The following is a 22,364-nucleotide window of genomic DNA, read 5'->3' as shown; positions in this document are numbered from 1 at the left end:
CATACAATGCATTATAAAATAACTTCATTTTTATGCCCCCTTTCGAAGAAAAGGGGGTATATAGTTTTCGCACTGTCCGTCAGTCTGTTAGTCAGTCTGTCAGTCAGTCTGTCAGACTTTTCGTGTCCGCTCTCTAATTCAAATAGTTTTCATCCGATCTTTACAAAACTTGGTCAGAAGTTGTATCTAGACAATATCTAGGTCAAATTCGAATATGGGTCATGTCGGGTCAAAAACTAGGTCACGGGGTTGAAAAAACAAATCCAAGGGAAGTAATAAGCTTTAAATGGACATAATTATCTGACCTGCAAAATTATATATTTTTGTTAAATAAATCAAAGCGGCGCAGTAGGCGGCATTGTGTTTCTGACATTGGGATTGTGTTTTCTTGTGTAAAATATATCTTAAATTAGGAAAAAACTTAAATATTTTATAGCTTACCTTACGTTGTTTCGTTTAGAAAAAAAGTGCCAAGAACTCTGCCAAGAACAAGATAATTCCAGCTGTACAACTATATTGTCTGCAGCCTCTTTGAAATAAAGCAAAAATATTACTAGTGTGAAATGGTTTTAACTCATCATCTGTACAAAAACAACATCACATCATCAGACCAAACTATGTATGAAACACCCCAGAAACTTAATATTATCTATCAGTCAGCTTTTAAAACTTTTTTAGTAGAGAAATGTGTCAAGAAATATTGATTTTGAACTTTTTACATGTCAGGCATGTTTCAGTAATTGGGAAAATATGATTTAGAGATAAGTTACATTATATAAGAAATTATCTTGTTAGTTGACAACACATAATTTACTGTGTCCCCCCCCCCCCCAAATTCATGCTGCTATCATTAGAATTTAAGATCCAGTTGTTGTGAAAAGGAAAGATATGTCTACATAAGTTGTTTAAGCATGTGCACGATTATTTTGAGGAGATTTCATTGACACAGTCATGAACAAAAGAAAAAGCAAGAATCTACAAAAATCTGTGAAAGTTTAAATTCTTGTCATTATTTGTGAGTTTTGGAAGCCTAAAAGATGAACTTCTTGTAACATAGAATAAATGTGTTCAACATCTTGATCTAAACAACAGGTGAGTCATCAAAAGGGACAGATGGATTGAATTCTTAGTGGACATTTGCAACTGTGTGAGAGGGGTTAATTTTAAGGATTACTTATTGTTGCACTGCAATAATATACATCATTCACTGTATCTATTTCAGGCTGTGGACAAGCTTTACCAGGCTGTAAGGAAGGTGGCTGCTGGAAAACCTCTGTCCTCCTCCAGTCTAGAAGTGAGTCACTGGTACTTATAATTGTACTGATTACTTTTTGTGTATGCATAGAAGTTAGTCTTTAACTAAGACACTGGTACTCATGCTTTCTATTTGTGCATGGATAGAAGTGAGTCTTTTACTATGTCACTGGTAATCATGCTTTCTATTGATGCAGGCATAGAAGTAGTGCTGCAACAATACGCAAAAACCCTATTGCAATATATTGTCAGTACAAAAACCCGTATCGCAATATATCGCAATATATCGCAATATATTGCTAACTTGTACCAGAATTATAACTCTCCAGTTACCAGATAATCCCGTATACTCCAGTTTTAAAACAAATTCAAATTTAAAACAAACATTTACTATAAATGTGCTCAAGAATAACAAGAAACACAAACATTCACAAATTTTCTTTAGTATCAAAAACATTATGGCATTTGTGACTATTTAAAGATGTGATGAAATAACGTCCTACCGGGACGTTTTTGTTTTCACTGAACACGCGTATTTCGCCTGATGTGATGTTCCCGTTTTTATACAACACAAAATACACCCATACTTTCCATGCAACGTTCTACATGTCTGCATAATTTTGGCGCGTTTTTTATTGGGATAAAGCACTTTTTATTTGACAATATTTTTTTATTGTCGTGTAAGCATTTAAATTTGGAAGTGTGTTTCCGAAATTCGGATTACAAATTAAAAATGCTCAATTCAGAATCGAGGAATGAGGTCAAGGTCATCACTGGAGATGATGTGTGCATAATTTTGCTCTCCAAAATTTACATTAAAATACATGTTTATAGTGACAAAAAAATGAGAAATTATAGTACAACATGTTCATAATTGTGCTTTGAATGTTGTGACAAAGTTACATCCAGGAAATTGTAGTGTGATAAAAAGCAGTTTAGAAGTGTTTATAACAAAGGATTTCACAAAGGATTTTACAATTTGTGTGTGATAGGTGTTTTGACTTGTAAAACACATGCTTTTGAGAAAACCCCTGTGCAGGAACTTTCCATGCGGATTAAAGAGATTATAACTGTGACAGCTCTGAGTGTTAAATATTAGATGTGTTGTCTAAAGAACACTGGGAAAATAACTGTAGTTGTTCATAAACACAATGAGCAGTAATACAACAAAAAACCAGCCTAAGCTTAACTTTACAGGGACAAAACCACAAACAAAGCCGGCTGTCAAAAAATATAGGCCAGATACTAGTGACAATAGCAATTCGAGCATGGATGAGCTCAATTCAATACATGTGCAACTTCAAGCAATGACTGATGGCATATCAAGCTTGAGGGAAGATCTCAAGAGTATGCTTCGTAAAGATGAAATCGAACAACTTATCACCAACGCAGTCACTAGCTTAATGCATAAAATGGAACAAAATATGAATAAAAACATCGATAAAATAGTTAATGAAAAATGCAAAGAAATGCAAGAACGAATAGATTCCTTGGACTTTGAGAATAAAGGTCTGAAAGACACATTGCAGAAATTGGAAAACAATAACAAAAGTAATCTTAAGTCACTTCAGGAACAAATAGACAGGACAGATGAAATCAGCAGAATGGCAAGTAAGAAAGCCAACTATAATGAACAATTTTCCAGGAAGAACAACATAAAAATACAAAATATACCTGAGAGCAAAGATGAAAATGAGGAATCACTGACCAAAACGGTAACCGGGATCCTGAACACTCATGCCGAGGTAGACTTGCAGCCTATTGATATAGTAGCTATGCATCGTATTCCCACAAAACAGGGACAGACCCGCCCAGTGCTCATCAAACTGAGAAATAACTCAATTAAATCTGCCATAATGAAGAAACGGGCACCAATGAAGAACGGCGGATACAAACTTGTTGATGACGTCACTAAGCCCAACCAGGGGCTTATCAGCAGGCTCCACTTACATCCAGATATCCAAAGTGCCTGGTATTTTAATGGTGCGGTGTACGGGCAAACTGTCAAGGATGAACGTGTTAAATTTGACATCTATGACAATGTGACTGGTGTAATAGAAGAATTCAGGCAGTACAGACGTAATGGCATGCAAAGTCGCTAGAAGTCACTAAAACATTACAAACTTACATGGGAGTTTAGAAGGAACAGTGGAAGCCGAAAGTAAGAGTGATGACATTTACAAGCTAAAGTGGTATGTACCACATCCTATTATATCTTTTATGATGGCATTTTTAAATTACAAATTAATGCCTATATTATATGTTGAATATGCCTGTATGTGTGTGTTTTTTGTGGGTTTTTTTTTCCCGCAAATTGGAAATAACTATTCTTACACTTAAACACCTTCCTTGACATAACCATAAAACCTTTTGAAAAAAATAAATAAATCAATTAAAAATCTATAATACATAACGATAAGGATTTTGATAAAGTGAAAACTTGCAAATGTAAACAAAGATACAAACTATACTATAATCGGTTATGTTCTAAAAACTGACCATAGATTGTTGACTTCTATTTTTAAGTATACCAATATAGTCTTTATCTATATAATCGGTTATGTTCTAAAAACTGACCATAGATTGTTGACTTCTATTTTTAAGTATACCAATATAGTCTTTATCTATATATACCCTAAAAAGATCATAGTCTTTATCAAATTTCTTAAGTGTATGGCAGCTCTATCTCCTGAGTAGCACAACAAATCATAAATTTATACACAGGTGATACAATAGCTTGTAAGCATGGATATATTTATCAAATTATTATAGTAGAAATATGTATTTGTCTGGAAATTTATTGTAAAAACATAAATTAAGGATACTATGATATAATTGTGTTCAATGTAACCAGACCCATTATATATGAAGGGATTGTGTTAAATCCTCTGTGTAGTTCTACCCTATACTATAGTATATTCAGGATGATTTTTTTTTCTATATGTACATAATTGGTCAACTGTTGGAAATAAACACTGTTGTTGCATAATATGTGGTGCATTAAGATACATTATCGTGCAGATGTCATTGCAGTATTGAGAAAAATAAATATTGACACTACTGTTATTCTAACAATTTATAAACTCAAAACATGTTTATATGCCCTCTATATATGCTTGAACAAGTTTTAAGCTGCATGAATGTTTATATGAATTACATTATCATCACTAAAGGGTTTTCAATATTCGACCATTTAAATAATCTATCACAGAATGAAATAACAGTTAATCAGTTGCTGTTTTAAAATATATCTTAGAATCAAAACAGTAGTTTAATACACCTATACCCAGTGTATCGCTATTTTAAAACTTAGTTCATATAGACTAAATCATTGATTTTCCAGTATAAACCTATGTAGGTCAATTACTAGGACTCTAGTGTCCTTACAAATTTTATCCTTTTACCCACTATGGTTGCAATCTACATTTTTGCTGCCATGCTCTCATTATATTCTATTAATGAAAAAAAAATCGCAGCGCAAAATTTTTTATGGTAAAAATTGATTTGCATATTGTTCTTGTCAATGAATATGTCTTCTTAATATGCCTGCTTTAATACGCCTTCGTAATTTGGTTACGTCTACATATAAATGAATATAATTGAAACACATGTACGTTGATGACAACCCTTTATTTATCAGGGATGTTTTTGTACCTTGCTTTAATTATATGTAAAACACATAATTATTATGTTTACGTTCGTAATAAGCATGTCTAGATTTTGTAATAAAACATGTTTAGATAAATTAAACTTTCTTAGTCAAAAACTTTTTGGTAATCTATTAAATATGAACGTTAATGAAAATTCTTATTCTATCAGGAATGCTTTGTACCTTGTTTTGATTATATGTTAAACACATATTATGTTTTTGTTGTAATAAACATGTGTAGATGTAGATTTTTTTATCAGGGATGTTTTTGTACTTAGCTTTAACTATATGTTAAACACATAATTATTATGTTTTTGTTTGTAATAAGCATGTGTAGATGTAAATTTTGCAAAAAAAACATGTTTAGATAAATTTAACTTCCTTGTCAAAACCTATTTAGTTATATATAAAATATGAATGTTAATGAAAATTCTTATTCTATCAGGGATATTTATGTACCTGGTTTTATTAACATGTTAAACACATATGTTTTTTGTTGTAGTAAGCATGTGTAGATGTAGATTTTATAAAAAAAAATATGTCTAGATAAACTTAGCTCTTATTTTTATTTTATTGCATAATGTTTTAAATATTAAAATAAAAAAATTCTGAAAAGCATGCAGAATTAAATGACCATCAAAATCTATTGCATTCAGGTTTGTTTGTGTGAATCATGAAGATTTTTTTGTCACTCTTCCCTTTTAATGTTCACCATAAGGGATACACCACCAAAATAATATCATGTAAACAAATCTACATATGTTGTAAAATTATGTATTTTTGATGTAAATAAGTCCATATGTTTGATTGTAACCACAATCATTCATTATACATTAAGCCTCCTTTTGTACATTTTGTTCTTTTGTTCATATATTATATGTTTGTGTTGAATTTGCTGAATTGTTTGTGTTCTAAAATGCAGAATTTAAAAGTTATGATTATTGTATTTTATACATTATGCAAAGATACCTGTTTTATGATTCATATGTTAAAGCACTTTTGTCATTGGTATAACCATGGATAATCTAAAATTAATCTCATACAACTGTAGGGGCCTAAATAACACTAAAAAACGTAGAGATGTCTTTGATTTTTTAAAAACAAAACAAGCACACATTTATTGTCTCCAAGACTGTCATTTTACTCCTGATATGAAAAATAGAATATATTCAGAATGGGATGGAGACTGTTTTTTTAGTTTTGGGCAATCAAATTCAAGAGGAATTTGCGTTTTGTTTAAAAAAAACTTACCAATCACAGTAAATAAAATTGAAAATGACTCTCTTGGAAACTACTTACTTTTAGATTTGACATATATGACAAACAGTTTTACCTTATGTACATTATACGGGCCCAATAAAGATACGCCCACTTTTTTTACAGACCTCTTTAAAAAAATAACAGATTTTAATACTGATAAATATATAATATGTGGAGACTTTAATTGTGTATTAGATGTAAACTTGGATTATCAAAATTATGCATCCATTAACAATAATAAAAATGCAAGAAATACACTGCAATCTATTATAAGAGATAACAATATAATTGATACTTTCAGATATCTAAATGGCACTATCCAACAATATACATGGAGACGGTTAACACCATTACAACAGGCTAGACTTGATTTTTTCCTTACTTCAAATAATCTGTCATCCAAAATTAGAAAATCTACTATTGATTCATGTTATAAGTCAGATCATTCCATCATTGACCTAGAAATAATTTTTGAGGATGTAGCACATGGAAAAGGGCCATGGAAATTCAACAATTCACTCTTAAAGGACATTGACTATTTAAACTGCATTAATACTTTGATAGAAAATATTAAACTACAGTACTGTATACCTATCTACAACATAGAAAACATAGAAAATATTCACAATAGCACCATACAGTTTGTCATCAATGACCAATTATTTCTTGAAACATTACTTATGGAAATAAGAGGAAAAACTATTTCTTTTTCATCATATAAAGCTAAACAGAACAAAAACCATGAATCAAATTTAATTAAGAAAATTGATATACTTCAAAAATCATTAACTGAAACTAATTCTGACCAACTCCGTGAGCTACAAAATGAATTAGAAAATGTGAGGGAAAGTAAACTTAAAGGATCTCTTATTCGTTCTAGAGCTAAATGGATGGAAGATGGAGAAAAACCCACAAAATACTTTTGCTCGCTCGAATCTAATCATTATACAAATAAGTCTATACCTTTTATTGAATTAGAAAACGGGGCTAAGTTAACAGAGCAAAACGATATTTTAAAAGAAGCTGTTTCATTTTATAAAACATTATACAATAAAAATGACAACGAAATAAAATACGATATTAATGCTGATCTATGTAATATTAATATACCTAAATTAAATAAAGTGCAATCTGACTCATTAGAAGGACTGCTGAATATTGAAGAAGTATCAATAACACTTAAAAATATGAAACATGATAAAAGTCCAGGTTCTGATGGATTCACTGCGGAATTCTTTAAGGTTTTTTGGAGTAAGTTAGGCCACTTCATAGTGAGAAGTCTAAATTATGCTTTTATTACAAATTCCTTGTCCATAACACAAAAACATGGAATTATTACTTGTGTTCCAAAAGAAAACAAACCGAGATGTTACCTGAAAAACTTACGACCATTGACATTATTAAATGTAGTTTACAAACTAGCATCGGGTTCCATTTCAAATAGATTAAAGACAGTACTTGATATTTTAATTTCCAAAGATCAGACAGGTTTCATTAAAGGTCGATTTATTGGTGAAAACACCAGATTACTTTACGATATATTGAAATATGCTGAAGATAATAATTTACCTGGGTTACTTATGACAATCGACTTTGAAAAAGCGTTCGATACTTTGTCCTTCCAGTTTATAGAAACAACTATTAGATTTTTTAATTTCGGACCAATGTTTCAAAAATGGATATTTATGTTCTTGTATAATACCATGGCCTCCATACAAATAAATGGATTCTTGTCAGATACTTTTTGTATAGAAAGGGGATGTCGTCAAGGAGACCCAATCAGCGCTTACATTTTTATTATTTGTGCAGAAATTCTTGCTAATAAAATAAGGGAAAGCAAAGAAATTAAAGGTATAACTATAAATGACCTACAATATAAAATATCACAATTTGCGGATGATACATCTTTATTTCTGGACGGATCAGAATCATCTCTTAATTCTACATTAGATATGCTTCATGAATTTTCATTATACTCTGGACTTAACATAAACTATGAAAAAACTAATTTAATTTGGATAGGCTCTATGAAATATAGTACTAGATCAATAAAAACTAAATACAAACTGACATGGGGAGCTACTACCTTTAAGGTTCTTGGAATAATGTTTGATATTAATTTAGACAAAATGGTAATGACAAATTTTGAAAACAAAATCGAAAGTATTAAAAGATCAATAAGTCATTGGAATCGCAGAAATATTACTCCTCTAGGAAAGATAACCATTGTTAAATCATTATTTCTACCTTTACTTATTCATCTATTTGTATCACTACCAACTCCAAGCGTAGACACTATGAAAACAATAAATCAATTCTTTTATGACTTCATTTGGGCAGGACCGAGCAAAATTAAAAAAACAGTAATCGTTAAAGATTATAATGAAGGTGGATTAAATATGATAGATATATGTTCTTTTGAAAATTACATGAAAATAACATGGCTTAAAAGAATAGTGTCAGGAGAAGGAAATTGTTATGCACTGGCTAAATCGTTAATAGATTTTAAAATATTATTCAATACTGGTAAAATGTATGCCGAAAAAATATGTTTACACTTGAGAAATAAATTTTGGCTTGATGTTTTGAAAAACTATATATTGTATATTGAAAAGCTGCCAATATTAAATTGCGATGATATTTTAGATATGCCTCTTTTTTATAATCATAATTTTAAAATTAGCAATAGCTTTATCTATATTAAATGTCTATATGAAAGAGGCATTCGGTTTGTGAGAGACATAATGATAGAAAGAAACTGCTTCATTTCCAAAGAATCTTTGGATACACAACTTGGAACAAATGTAAACTTCCTATTGTACCAAGGATTAATAAACGTAATAAAGAAATACATTGACAATTTTGAAGACCTGCCAAATTTTGACAAAAACACTAAAGGACCCATATTACCAACTTACATAAAAAAAATATTAACCAGTCCGAAAGAAGAGAAACATATTTATAAAACATTAATTCAAAACAATGACATTCCAGCTTGTAACACTAAATGGAACTCAGAATTTTTAAATATTGATTGGAAAAAAGTGCATGGACTTGTTTTCAATCTAACTAAGGAAACATATATCAGATGGCTCCAGTACAGAATAGTCCACAGAATATTGGGAACATTAAAATCCCTAATGTTCAAAATGAAAATTGTTACAAATAATCTATGTACATTCTGTAATTTGGAAGTTGAAAATATAATTCACTTGTTCTGGAACTGTCCATATACCCAAGAAATTATTAAATTTGTTGTTGATATTGTTCGTAGAAGTAGACCAAGCATACATATTCCCATTACATGTCAGGATCTAGTACTTGGAATTATTAATCCAAAAATGAATGATTTAAATATAGTTTGCCTAGAGCTTAAACGGTATATCTTTCATTGTCAAAGAAAAAACAGAATCCCCTCAAAGTACGGACTTGTAAACAGAATGAAACAAACTTTTGAAATTTACAAAAGCACAATTAAATCAGATGAAGAATTAAAAATATGGTCCCTTGTGAAAATATTTACTGACATCACATATAATGACATAACTAACCATAACACATAATTCAACTAATACATATGAATTTGTTTTGTTGTTCTTGTAAACTCTGCATTATCAGCTTGCGTATATAATGCAATTCAGCACCCATACTAATTTTTTTTTCTAATGTGCAATTTTTTATGTTAAATGATATGTACATACTTATATTCAACACTAATTTAGTTTGTATTGAACAAACTAGTGTATGTTGTTGTTGTTACATACTTGTACTATAACTCAATTATAATTGTATATGAATGTATGTTTGAATTTAATTACCAAATTGCTATACATGAACTACTTTGTTATATGAAATTCATAATGTATGTAATATTCTACGGAGTGAATAAAATTTTGCAGGTAAAAAAAAAAAAAAAAAAAAAAAAAAAAAAAAAAAAATTCAGAATCGAACAAAACATTCACAGTTGTGCGCAATTAATTTAACGATAATCTGTTCAAAAGCATCGAACGAATGCTCCCATGTAACAACGCTACTCCGTATAATACACATTTTAGAATGCTGTTTTTACGTAAAAATTTATTAACCAGGTTTTCCGAAGGAAAAATCTGGTTATTAGATTGGCGAATGCGGGCGGGCTGGCTGGCTGGCTGGCGGGCTGGCTGGCTGGCTGGCGGGCTGGCGGGCGGGCGGAACAAGCTTGTTCGGGCCATAACTATGTCGTTCATTGTCAGATTTTAAAATCATTTGGCACATTTGTTCACCATCATTGGACGGTGTGTCGCGCAAAATAATTACGTCGATATCTCCAAGGTCAAGGTCACACTTTGAGTTCAAAGGTCAAAAATGGCCATAAATTAGCTTGTCCTGGCCATAACTATGTCATTCATTGTGAGATTTTAAAATCATTTGGCACATTTGTTCACCATCATGGGACGGTGTGTCGCACGAAAGAATCACGTCAATATCTCCAATGTCAAGGTCGCCACGACTAAAAATAGATTAAAAAAAAAAAAAACTTACAAAGGGGGTTGATTTTTTTTGTTCATTTCAAAAGTTCAGTTTGAGTTTTCTCCCTTTATCAGATTTTTTTTTCACAATAAAAACCTGGTTTTGTGACAATTTTGTTCCTTGTTTACACTCATTTGCTTTGTTTACCTTGATATCGTTATTTCGGATGGCTTTTCTGGACGGAATGTGCATGAATTTTTGTAAAATTTTCGTACCGGTATGATGAAAATCGTATCGCAATACAATATGCGGATTGCATATTGCGATATATACCGATATACCGGTATATTGTTGCAGCACTACATAGAAGTGAGTCTTTTACTAAGTCACTGGCACTCATGCTTTCTATTGATGCAGACATTGCAGTGAGTCATTTACTAAGGCACTGGTACTCATGCTTTCTAATGGTGCGGGCATAGAAGAGAGTCATTTACTAAGTCAATGGATCTCATGCTTTCTATTGATGCAGGCATAGAAGTGAGTAATTTACTAAGACATAGGTACTCATGCTTTCTGATGGTGCAGGCATAGAAGAGAGTCTTTTACTAAGTCATAGGTACTCATGCTTTCTATTGATTCAGGCAAAGTAGTGAGTCTTTTACTAAGTCATTGATACTCATTCTTTCTGTTGATGCCCGCATATTGTATTGAATCTTTTACTAAGTCACAGGTATTTATGTTTTCTATTGAAGCTGGCAAAGTAGTGAGTAATTTACTAAGACATAGGTACCCATGCTTTCTATTGATGCAGGCATAGTAGTGAGTCATTTGCGAAGTCACTGGTACTCATACTTACCAATGCGTTCAAAGCCTTAAATGGACAATCGCCTGTATATCTGAAAAACCTACTTGAAGTCTACGAACCAAGGCGAAACTTAAGATCAAAGAACGAAGCGACTTCATTAGTGATTCCAACGAAGATTAAATCTGTATCATACGGAGAGCGAAGTTTCATGTACGCTGCTCCCAAACTCTGGAACTCACTTCCATCAAACATTCGAGGTTCTTCAACACTGAATTCATTCAAAAAGGCACTGAAAACTCACCTCTTCCTCCAATCTTATGCAATATAAGCAGTGGTTTATTCAATTCATTATATAAAATCTCAATCATCATGAACTTGAATTAACCCTTTTAAAGGATGCATAATTATTTTGTTGTTGTTTTACGTAGTACTTATTGTTTAAGTTTTAGATTTTATTGTTTCATTCATTGTCTTATAGCTATACACATAGGGTAGTTTTATAGTATCTTGTTGATCTTTCTAATCAAAGGTTACTGTGCATGTTTTTTACGTAGTACTTATAGTATAGGTATAATAGAGTAGTTTTATAGTATAATTGAGTAGTTTTGATGGATTTCTTTTGAAACAGTGTTGCAAAATGTATTTGTATCTGCGATACGTCAAATGTTCTTATGAAAAGTGCCTTTGAACGTGCACTCTTGCATGAACAGGGCGCTATATAAATCCTGTATAATAATAATACTCATGCTTTCTATTGATGAGGGCATGAAGTGAATATTTTACTAAGTCACTGGTACGCATGCTTTCTATTGATGCAGGCATAGTAGTGAGTCATTTACTTAGTCACTGGTTATCATGCTTTCTATTGATGCAGGTATAGTAGTGAGTCATTTACTAAGTCACTGGTACACATGCTTTCTATAATGCAGGCATAGTAGTGAGTCTTTTATTAAATCACTGGTACGCATGCTTTCTATTGATGCAGGCATAGTAGTGAGTCATTAACTAAGTCACTGGTACGCATGCTTTCTATTGATGCAGGCATAGTAGTGAGTCATTTACTAAGTCACTGGTACGCATGCTTTCTATTGATGCAGGCATAGAAGTGAGTCATTTACTAAGTCACTGGTACGCATGCTGTCTATTGATGCAGGCATAGTAGTGAGTCATTTACTAAGTCACTGGTACGCATGCTTTCTATTGATGCAGGCACAGTAGTGAGTCATTTACTAAGTCACTGGTACGCATGCTTTCTATTGATGCAGGCAAAGTAGTGAGTCATTTACTAAGTCACTGGTACGCATGCTTTCTATTGATGCAGGCATAGTAGTGAGTCATTTACTAAGTCACTGGTACGCATGCTTTCTATTGATGCAGGCATAGTAGTGAGTCATTTACTAAGTCACTGGTACGCATGCTTTCTATTGATGCAGGCATAGAAGTGATTCATTTACTAAGTCACTGGTACGCATGCTGTCTATTGATGCAGGCATAGTAGTGAGTCATTTACTAAGTCACTGGTACGCATGCTGTCTATTGATGCAGGCACAGTAGTGAGTCATTTACTAAGTCACTGGTACGCATGCTGTCTATTGATGCAGGCATAGTAGTGAGTCATTTACTAAGTCACTGGTACGCATGCTTTCTATTGATGCAGGCATGGAAGTGAGTCATTTACTAAGTCACTGGTACTCATGCTTTCTATTGATGCAGGCATAGTATTGATTCATTTACTAAGTCACTGGTGCGCATGCTTGCTATTGATGCAGGCATAGAAGTGAGTCATTTACTATGTCACTGGTACGCATGCTGTCTATTGATGCAGGCATAGTAGTGAGTCATTTACTAAGTCACTGGTACGCATGCTTTCTATTGATGCAGGCATAGAAGTGAGTCTTTTACTAAGTCACTGGTTATCATGCTTTCTATCGATGCATACATAGTAGTGAGTCATTTACTAAGTCACTGGTACGCATGCTTTCTATTGATGCAGGCATAGTAGTGAGTCATTTACTAAGTCACTGGTACACATGCTGTCTATTGATGCAGGCATAGAAGTGAGTCTTTTACTAAGTCACTGGTTAGCCTGCTTTCTATTGATGCATGCATAGAAGCGAGTATTTTAATAAGTCACTGTTAATCATGTTTTCTATTGATGCAGGCATAGAAGTAAGCCTTTTACTAAGTCCCTGGTACTCATGCTTTCTATTGATGCAGGCATAGAAATGAGTCATTTACTAAGTCACTGGATCTCATGCTTTCTGTTGATGCGGGCAAAGTATTGAGTCTTTTTGTAAGTCACTGTTACTTATGTTTGTTATTGATGCAGGCAAAGAAGTAAATCATTTACTTAGTCACTGGTACGCATGCTTTCTATTGATGCACACATGGAAGTGAGTCTTTTACTAAGTCACTTGTAATCATGCTTTCTATTGATGCAGACATACAAATGAGTCCTTTACAAAGTCAATGGTACTAATGCTATCTATGCACGCATAGAAGAAGGGGTGGCGAAATCAAATGTCCAAGTTGCCCGAGTCTTGCATTTGCTTGTCTGGGCAACTGATTTTTTTCAATTAAGTATCCATGGACAACCAGTCGGGTCGAGGAATACAAAAAAATACATTGTAATTAAGTTTTACAAAACCGAATAATGACACGCTGTTACATTGTCAGTGCTATTTGCGAAGCAAATCAAGCTAAAATTCTGGCACTCTCCTGCGCGGTGACCTCCCTTATTCTATTTGAGAACGGGAGCATCCCCATTTTCAACATTCAGCCTGACTGTTAGACAGTGAACAGACTCGTTTGTTCGTCAATTCTGTATCTAAATATTGAACGTTCGTCTTAAATTTTAAAATGCATTTATACCAAATGTTCGCTAAATTCTAGCATCAGTTTTTATGTCCCCCACTATAGTAGTGGGGGACATATTGTTTTTGCCCTGTCTGTTGGTCTGTCTGTTGGTCTGTTAGTCTGTTTGCGCCAACTTTAACATTTTGCAATAACTTTTGCTATATTGAAGATAGCAACTTCATATTTGGCATGCATGTGTATCTCATGAAGCTGCACATTTTGAGTGGTGAAAGGTCAAGATCAAGGTCATCCTTCAAGGTCAGAAGTCAAATATATATGGCCAAAATCGCTCATTTTATGAATACTTTTGCAATATTGAAGATAGCAACTTGATATTTGGCATGCATGTGTATCTCATGGAGCTGCACATTTTGAGTGGTGAAAGGTCAAGGTCATCCTTTTAGGTCAGAGGTCAAATATATTTGGCCAAAATCGCTTATTTTATAAATACTTTTGCAATATTGAAGATAGCAACTTGATATTTGGCATGCATGTGCATCTCATGGAGCTGCACATTTTGAGTGATGAAAGGTCAAGGTCAAGGTCATCCTTCAATGCCAGAGGTCAAATATATGTGGCCCAAATCGCTTATTTTATGAATACTTTTGCAATATTGAATATAGCAACTTGATATTTGGCATGCATGTGTATCTCATGGAGCTGCACATTTTGAGTGGTGAAAGGTCAAGGTCAAGGTCATCCTTCACAAGGTCAAGGTCATCCTTCAAAGTCAAACGTCATATAGGGGGGCATTGTGTTTCACAAACGCATCTTGTTTCTCATGGTTTACTTCATACAAATTTGAGCATAGCCAGATAGTTACGCTGCATATGGCAATGAATGTCTTTAAAATTCGGAAGTGTTTGTCGGATAACACATTTACTTATGCTCATTTGAGAATAAAACAAAACGTTTACAGTTGTGTGTAATTTATTCAACGAGTCTTTGTTTAAATGCTTGAAGCGATGAAAAAATGTTTTGACAATACTACGCATTAAATGCACAATTTCCACAATTACCCGGTTGCCATCAACAGTTTTTTAAGTAACTTGCCACGATTTTATCGCGAAGGTGTACACCTTAGGGTTGATTAGAATGGTAGGTATAAAAATTAATGCGTTTATATTAAAAAAACAATTAACAGACAAGTGTAGTTCAGCAACGGACAAGTTAAATTTCCTAAATGGTTGTCCATGGACAAGTATAGTTTTTTACAGATTTTGCCACCCCTTATAGAAGTGAGTCAATTACTAAGTCACACGTACTCATGCTTTCTATTGATGCAGGCATAGAAGTGGGTCTTTTACTAAGTCACATGTACTAATGCTTTCTTTTGATGCAGACATAAAAGTGAGTCAATTACTAAGTCACACTTACTCATGCTTTCTATTGATGCAGACATAGTGGATAGTCTCTTATTAAGTCACTCATACTCATTGTTCCTGGTGATGCAGGCATAGAAGTGAGTTTTTTACTAAGTCACTGGTTCTCATGCTTTCTAATGAAGAGGGCACAGTAGTGAGTCATTTACTAAGTCACAGGTTCTCATGCTTTCAATTGATGCAGGTATAGAAGTGAGTCATTTACTCAGTCACTGGTACATATGCTTTCTGTTGATGCAGGGATGGTAATGAGTCTTTTACTAAGTCACTGGTACCCATACTTTCTATTGATGCAGGGATAGAAGTGAGTCTTTTACTAAGTCCCTGGTACTCATGCTTTGTATTGATGCAGGGATGGAAATGAGTCTTTTACTAAGTCACTGGTACCAAAGCTTTCTATTGATGCAGGGATGGAAATGAGTCTTTTACTAAGTCACTGGTACCCATGCTTTCTATTGATGAAGGCATAGAAGTGAGTGTTATACTTAGTCACTGGTAATCGTGCTTTCTTTTGATGCAGGCATAGAAGTGATCATTTACTTAGTCCCTGGTACTCACATTTTCTATTGATGCAGGGATGGAAGTAAGTTTTTTTCTAAGTCACTGGTACCCGTGCTTTGTATTGATGCAGGCATAGAAGTGAGTCTTTTACTTAGTCCCTGGTACTCATGCTTTCTATTGATGCAGGCACAGTAGTGAGTCATTTACTAAGTCACTGGTACGCATGCTTTCTATTGATGCAGGCATAGAAGTGAGTCATTTACTAAGTCCCTGGTACTAATTCTTTCTATTGATGCTGGCACAGTAGTGAGTCATTTACTAAGTCACTGGTAATCATGCTTTCTATTGATGCAGGCATAGAAGTGAGTCATTTATTAAGTCAATGGTACTCATGCTTTCTATTGATGCAGGCATAGAAATGAGTCATTTACTAAGTCACTGGTAATCATGCTTTCTATTGATGCAGGCATAGAAGTGAGTCATTTATTAAGTCAATGGTACTCATGCTTTCTATTGATGCAGGCATAGAAGTGAGTCTTTTACTAAATCCCTGGTACTCATGCTTTCTGTTGATGCACACATAGAAGTGAGTCATTTATTCAGTCACTGGTACTTTTGCTTTCTATTGATGTTGGCATAGTAGTGAGTCATTTACTAAGTCACTGGTACTCATGCTTTCTATTGATGCAGGCATAGAAGTGAGTCATTTAATAAGTCACTGGTACTCATGCTTTCTATTGATGCAGGCATAGAAGTGAGTCATTTACTAAGTCACTGGTACTCATGCTTTCTATTGATGCAGGCATAGAAGTGAGTCATTTACTAAGTCACTGGTACGCATGCTTTCTATTGATGCAGGCACAGTAGTGAGTCATTTACTAAGTCACTGGTACTCATGCTTTCTATTGATGCAGGCATAGTAGTGAGTCATTTACTAAGTCACTGGTACTCATGCTTTCTATTAATGCAGGCATAGAAGTGAGTCATTTACTTGGCAATGGTACTTATGCTTTCTATTGATGCAGGCACAGTAGTGAGTCATTTACTAAGTCACTGGTACTCATGCTTTCTATTGATGCAGGCATAGAAGTGAGTCATTTACTAAGTCACTGGTACTCATGCTTTCTATTGATGCATGCACAGTAGTGAGTCATTTACTAAGTCACAGGTACTCATGCTTTCTGTTGATGCAGGCATAGAAGTGAGTCATTTACTAAGTAACTGGTACTCATGCTTTCTATTGATGCAGGCACAGTAGTGAGTCATTTACTAAGTCATGGGTACTCATGCTTTCTATTGATGCAGGCATAGAAGTGAGTCATTTACTAAGTCACTGGTACTCATGCTTTCTATTGATGCAGGCATAGAAGTGAGTCTTATACTTCGTCACTGATACCGTAAATCCATGAATATAATACGCCCTTGTGCATAATAGGCACCCCCGAGTTTGGTCAAAATTTATCGGTAAAAATTGAAAATCCGATTAAAAAACGCACTAAAAAATCAGTATCCGAAATCAGTCATTTCCGAAAAAATGTGTCAATATATTTTTGTGCTGTGAAAATAGCAAATCAATTTGGTGTTGTCAACTATCTGTTACCCTGGTATATTGATGGGGATGTGTTATAGTGCTGTTGTTATGACAGTTGCATAATAAATATCTCTGTCTATTGTTTATATTACCATTGATTGTTACCGATACACACGGGCCCCTTGCTGACATCCAGGTCAAGCAGTCATAATTACAAAAGAAAGAAGCAGAGACGCTGTTTTTTGTTTTCACATTTAATTAAATTTGACAATATTCGGGACAATAATAATTATAATAATAATAAAGTAATAAGAAGACAACATGGTTACTTCCGTTTTTATAGTTGTCTAGATGAATTACTTTTTCTTTTTTCGAGTTACAAACTCGATACTTTAATATAACTTAAAATACAATTAAACCGCTCGTGTTTTTCATGATCTAGTTAATTGAAATACGCTGCTGTCATTAAGGCTAGTTTGGGAGTAAAAAACAAATTAATTAACTAACACCTTTCAAATTAATGTAGCAATCGGCAAACAGGTGTAATGAACTCTATTAGCATCATAAAACTAATTATTTAATTACCAATCTTTACTTTAGATATGGTAAATATGCGGTAGAAAGATAAATAGTGGTCAGCTAAGAAATATTTATTTACGGGTATTGTCAGTTGTTTTTTTTCATTTGCTAATCTCTTTATACGACTTAGCGTCCAGTCGCTATTTTGTAGGCAGACGACGATATTAACTGTGTATTCAAAGTATACAGTGTCTGCGCATGGATGACCCAATATTATCCGATAGCTCCTCCCGTTCTCACGTTTCATTTGACAACGTCATTTCATGTGTAAGCGAGCTCAATGTTGATTGGCCAGCTACCATGCGCACTTCAATAACAATAAGGTCAAGCGATGTCTCATAATCTGGTACAGACCGGGTCTCATTTACTGTTCGAATTGCGAACACTTTCATTATAACAAGGAGACAAATATAGAAAACCACTCTGATATAAATGGTGTTTTTTTCAATGAAATTTTACTAGATTTACGCATCATAACAAATAATATTTTTATTGAGCCAAATTATCAATATTTTCGCAAATGACTCAAATGGCGAACGACAGCGCGAGCCCTGTTGCACCCCTTTGATGTAATGGTGTAGTTCAAAATGGCTGCTGCAAAGCTAATAACAGCGATGAAGTTGAAAATTTGCACAGGAAAATTTTTGTTCTGCTCTAAACTCGTATATTATACGCACCCCCTACTTGAAGAAAAAAACGGCAGGTAAAAAAGTGCGTATTATATTTGTAGATTTACGGTAATTGTGCTTTCTATTGATGCAGGCACAGTAGTGAGTCATTTACTAAGTCACTGGTACTCATGCTTTCTATTGATGCTGGCATAGAAGTGAGTCTTATACTTTGTCACTGGTACTCATGCTTTCTATTGATGCAGGCATAGAAGTGAGTCTTATACTTAGTCACTGATAATCATGCTTTCTATTGGTGCAGTCATAGAAGTGAGTCTTATACTTAGTCACTGGTACTCATGCTTTCTATTTATGCAGGCACAGTAGTGAGTCATTTACTAAGTCACTGGTACTCATGCTTTCTATTGATGCAGGCATAGAAGTGAGTCTTATACTTAGTCACTGATAATCGTGCTTTCTATTGATGCAGGCATAGAAGTGTGTTATTTACTAAGTCACTGGTACTCATGCTTTCTATTGATGCAGGCATACAAGTGAGTCATTTACTATGTCACTGGTACTCATGCTGTCTATTGATGCAGGCATAGAAGTAAGTCTTATACTTAGTCACTGGTACTCATGCTTTCTATTGATGCAGGCATAGAAGTGAGTCTTATACTTACAGGTTTTTTTTCCACTTTTTGGGAAGATAGCCCATGGCTTTGGAATTGGGAATCTTATCGGCATTTTCATGAAATTGGGAAAATAAATTCATTAGCCTTTTTTTCCCACAAGAAAAGTCCACTGATTAGGGAAATACTAAATTTGATATAACACTTTATAATCATTCAAATTAAAAGAACAAAATCATATTATACTTTGTTAGATGTTATTGAATTAAAATTGAGATAAAATACGCATTAGACTTCTTTCTAAAAAAATTATTTTTTTTTTGAAATTGGGAATTTTTTGCCACATTTTGGGAAAAAAGTATACTTTTTGGGATTGGGAACATAGCAGAATTTCGGCTATAAAATCGGGCAAAAAAAACCCCTGACTTAGTCACTGGTACTCATGCTTTCTATTGATGCAGGCATAGAAGTGAGTCTTATACTAAGTCACTGGTACTCATGCTTTCTATTGATGCAGGCATAGAAGTGAGTCTTATACTAAGTCACTGGTACTCATGCTTTCTATTGATGCAGGCATAGAAGTGAGTCTTATACTAAGTCACTGGTACTCATGCTTTCTATTGATGCAGGCATAGAAGTGAGTCTTATACTTAGTCACTGATAATTGTGCTTTCTATTGATGCAGGGATAGTAGTGAGTCTTTTACTAAGTCACTGATTATCATGCTTTCTTTTGATGCAGGCATAGAAGTGAGTCATTTACTAAGTCACTGATTATCATGCTTTCTATCGATGCAGGGATAGTAGTGAGTCTTTTACTAAGTCACTGGTTATCATGGTTTTTTATGCTCCCCCAAAAAAGTTTGGGGGGAGCATATAGTTGCCGCTTCGTCTGTCCGTGCGTCCGTCTGTGTGACCGGCCGTGTGTCCATCTGTGTGTCAGTCCGTGCACAATTTTTGTTTGGGCTATTTCTCAGCAACTAATGACCGGAATTCAAGGAAATTTTATAGGAAGCTTCATTACCAAGAGGAGATGTGCATATTATCAGCGGGTTCTGGTCGGATGATTTTTCACAGAGTTATGGCCCTTTGAAATTTTATTTAAAAAAATTCTTGTCCCCCAAACTACTGTGCCCTCAAGACGTTTCCTTTCATCTGAATATATAGTGCAATATTGTGACAAAAAAAACCCTTTGGAGAGCATCACCCGTCTCCAACGGTTTCTTGTTATTGATGCAGGCATAGAAGGGAGTCTTTTACTAAGTCAGAGGTACTCATGCTTTCTATTGATGGAGGCATTCAAGTGAGTCATTTACTAGGTCACTGGTTATCATGCTTTCTATTGATGCAGGTATACAAGTGAATCATTTACTAAGTCACTGGTTATCATGCTTTCTATTGATGCAGACATTGCAGTGAGTCATTAATAAGTCACTGGTTCTCATGCTTTCTATTGATTGAAGCTTAAAGTTTCTAAGAATGATTAATATTTTAAATAAGGGAATCAATCAGTTCAACAGATTTTTGTCCGATATAAGCCTTAGTATTCCATGATATGTTGAGTTTCATGCTTCTTATTGTGCACGCATTGTGCAGTCTTTACATAAAGCTTTATTCAGTTATCTACCAGGATATTAAATAAAGAGATAAAAGCAATTATTTGTTTGATTTGTGTACAAATTCAATTTAGAGAATACAATATTTTTTATGCCACCGGATCGAATGATCGGGGGTATATTGTTTTTGGTCTGTCTGTCTGTTTGTCTGTCTGTCTGTCTGTCTGTGCGTCTGTCCGTCTGTCAGTCTGTCTGTCTGTCATTACTTCATTCATTGTGTGTGTCCCAAAACTTTAACCTTGGTCATAACTTTTGCAATATTGAAGATAGCAACTTGATATTTGGCATGCATGTGTATCTCATGTAACTGCACATTTTGAGTGGTGAAAGGTCAAGGTCATCCTTTAAGGTCAAAGTTCAAATATAATTATGGCTTCAAAGTGGCCCAATAGGGGGCATTGTATTTCTGACAAACACATCTCTTGTTTGTATATAGCCCTCTACATTTTTTGGTTGTTATCCATTGTGTGCAATCAGTCTTTCTGCTCTATGATGATAAAGTTTTTCCGCTTTGTTTTTCTTATTTTATATTTGCTAAGAAGTCTCAGAATTTTTACTTCTTATCCACTGTTCACCTGTGGACAAAGTTGAGCGAGTCTATCGAGTTGAAAATCAGAAACATGTTTTATGGTTACTTGGTATTTTTGCGGTCCCAAAAATGATTGGATGTCTACAAACACACACGGATATTACCATTTTTCTGATTGGCTTGAAGTTAATGTAAGCTTGTGTTTTCATTTGTAGATAATAGTTTCCTACAGATCTGTCTGTAGTTTATTTATTGAAAAGATGGAATAAATATTTTTCATAACTGTTTTATACACTGATTTTAATTGAAATATTATCTATTAAAATAGTCGGTAAGTATTTGAAAATTATTGAAGTGAACATTTCACAGATGCTGACATCGACAAACATTATATCGTGGGGAACAATGGATAACGTTTACTATAGTTGTTATGTTTCTCCGCATAACATCAAAGGTTGCCTGGCGCAGAGGTAGATCATATGCTTACACTCATAGAGGACACAGGTTCGAATCCTGGTGACTTCAATCCTTTTTTGTTCAACTTTTTTTTACTATTTAACTTAGTTAAGACTATTAAAACATTAAAGATTTTAAAGCAATCAGATAAAATGATATTTTAAAAATTGTGAAAATCTGTGAATAATTCCTTTAAAAACGTGGATGGGAATGAGAGTGATTATATTATCGTAGCTGACCAACTTGCTTTATAGATGT

The 22,364-nt window shown here is 33.9% G+C and overlaps 1 protein-coding gene across 15 annotated transcripts in view; it reads left to right on the top strand.

The window, feature by feature from the left end:
- LOC127879225 (focadhesin-like) overlaps positions 1-22,364 on the top strand; it is a 444,547-nt gene that overhangs the window by 122,144 nt on the left and 300,039 nt on the right. For all 15 annotated transcript variants that reach the window (XM_052425945.1, XM_052425946.1, XM_052425939.1 and 12 more), the window contains exon 3: positions 1,223-1,294. In XM_052425945.1, coding sequence (XP_052281905.1) covers positions 1,223-1,294 — 72 coding nt within the window. The remainder of the gene's footprint in view (positions 1-1,222; positions 1,295-22,364) is intronic.

This window comes from Dreissena polymorpha, chromosome 4 (assembly GCF_020536995.1).
Source record: "Dreissena polymorpha isolate Duluth1 chromosome 4, UMN_Dpol_1.0, whole genome shotgun sequence".
NCBI lineage: Eukaryota > Metazoa > Mollusca > Bivalvia > Myida > Dreissenidae > Dreissena > Dreissena polymorpha.
The sequence above is the reverse complement of the archived record's forward strand: the minus strand, read 5'-3'. Positions and strand labels throughout refer to the sequence as shown.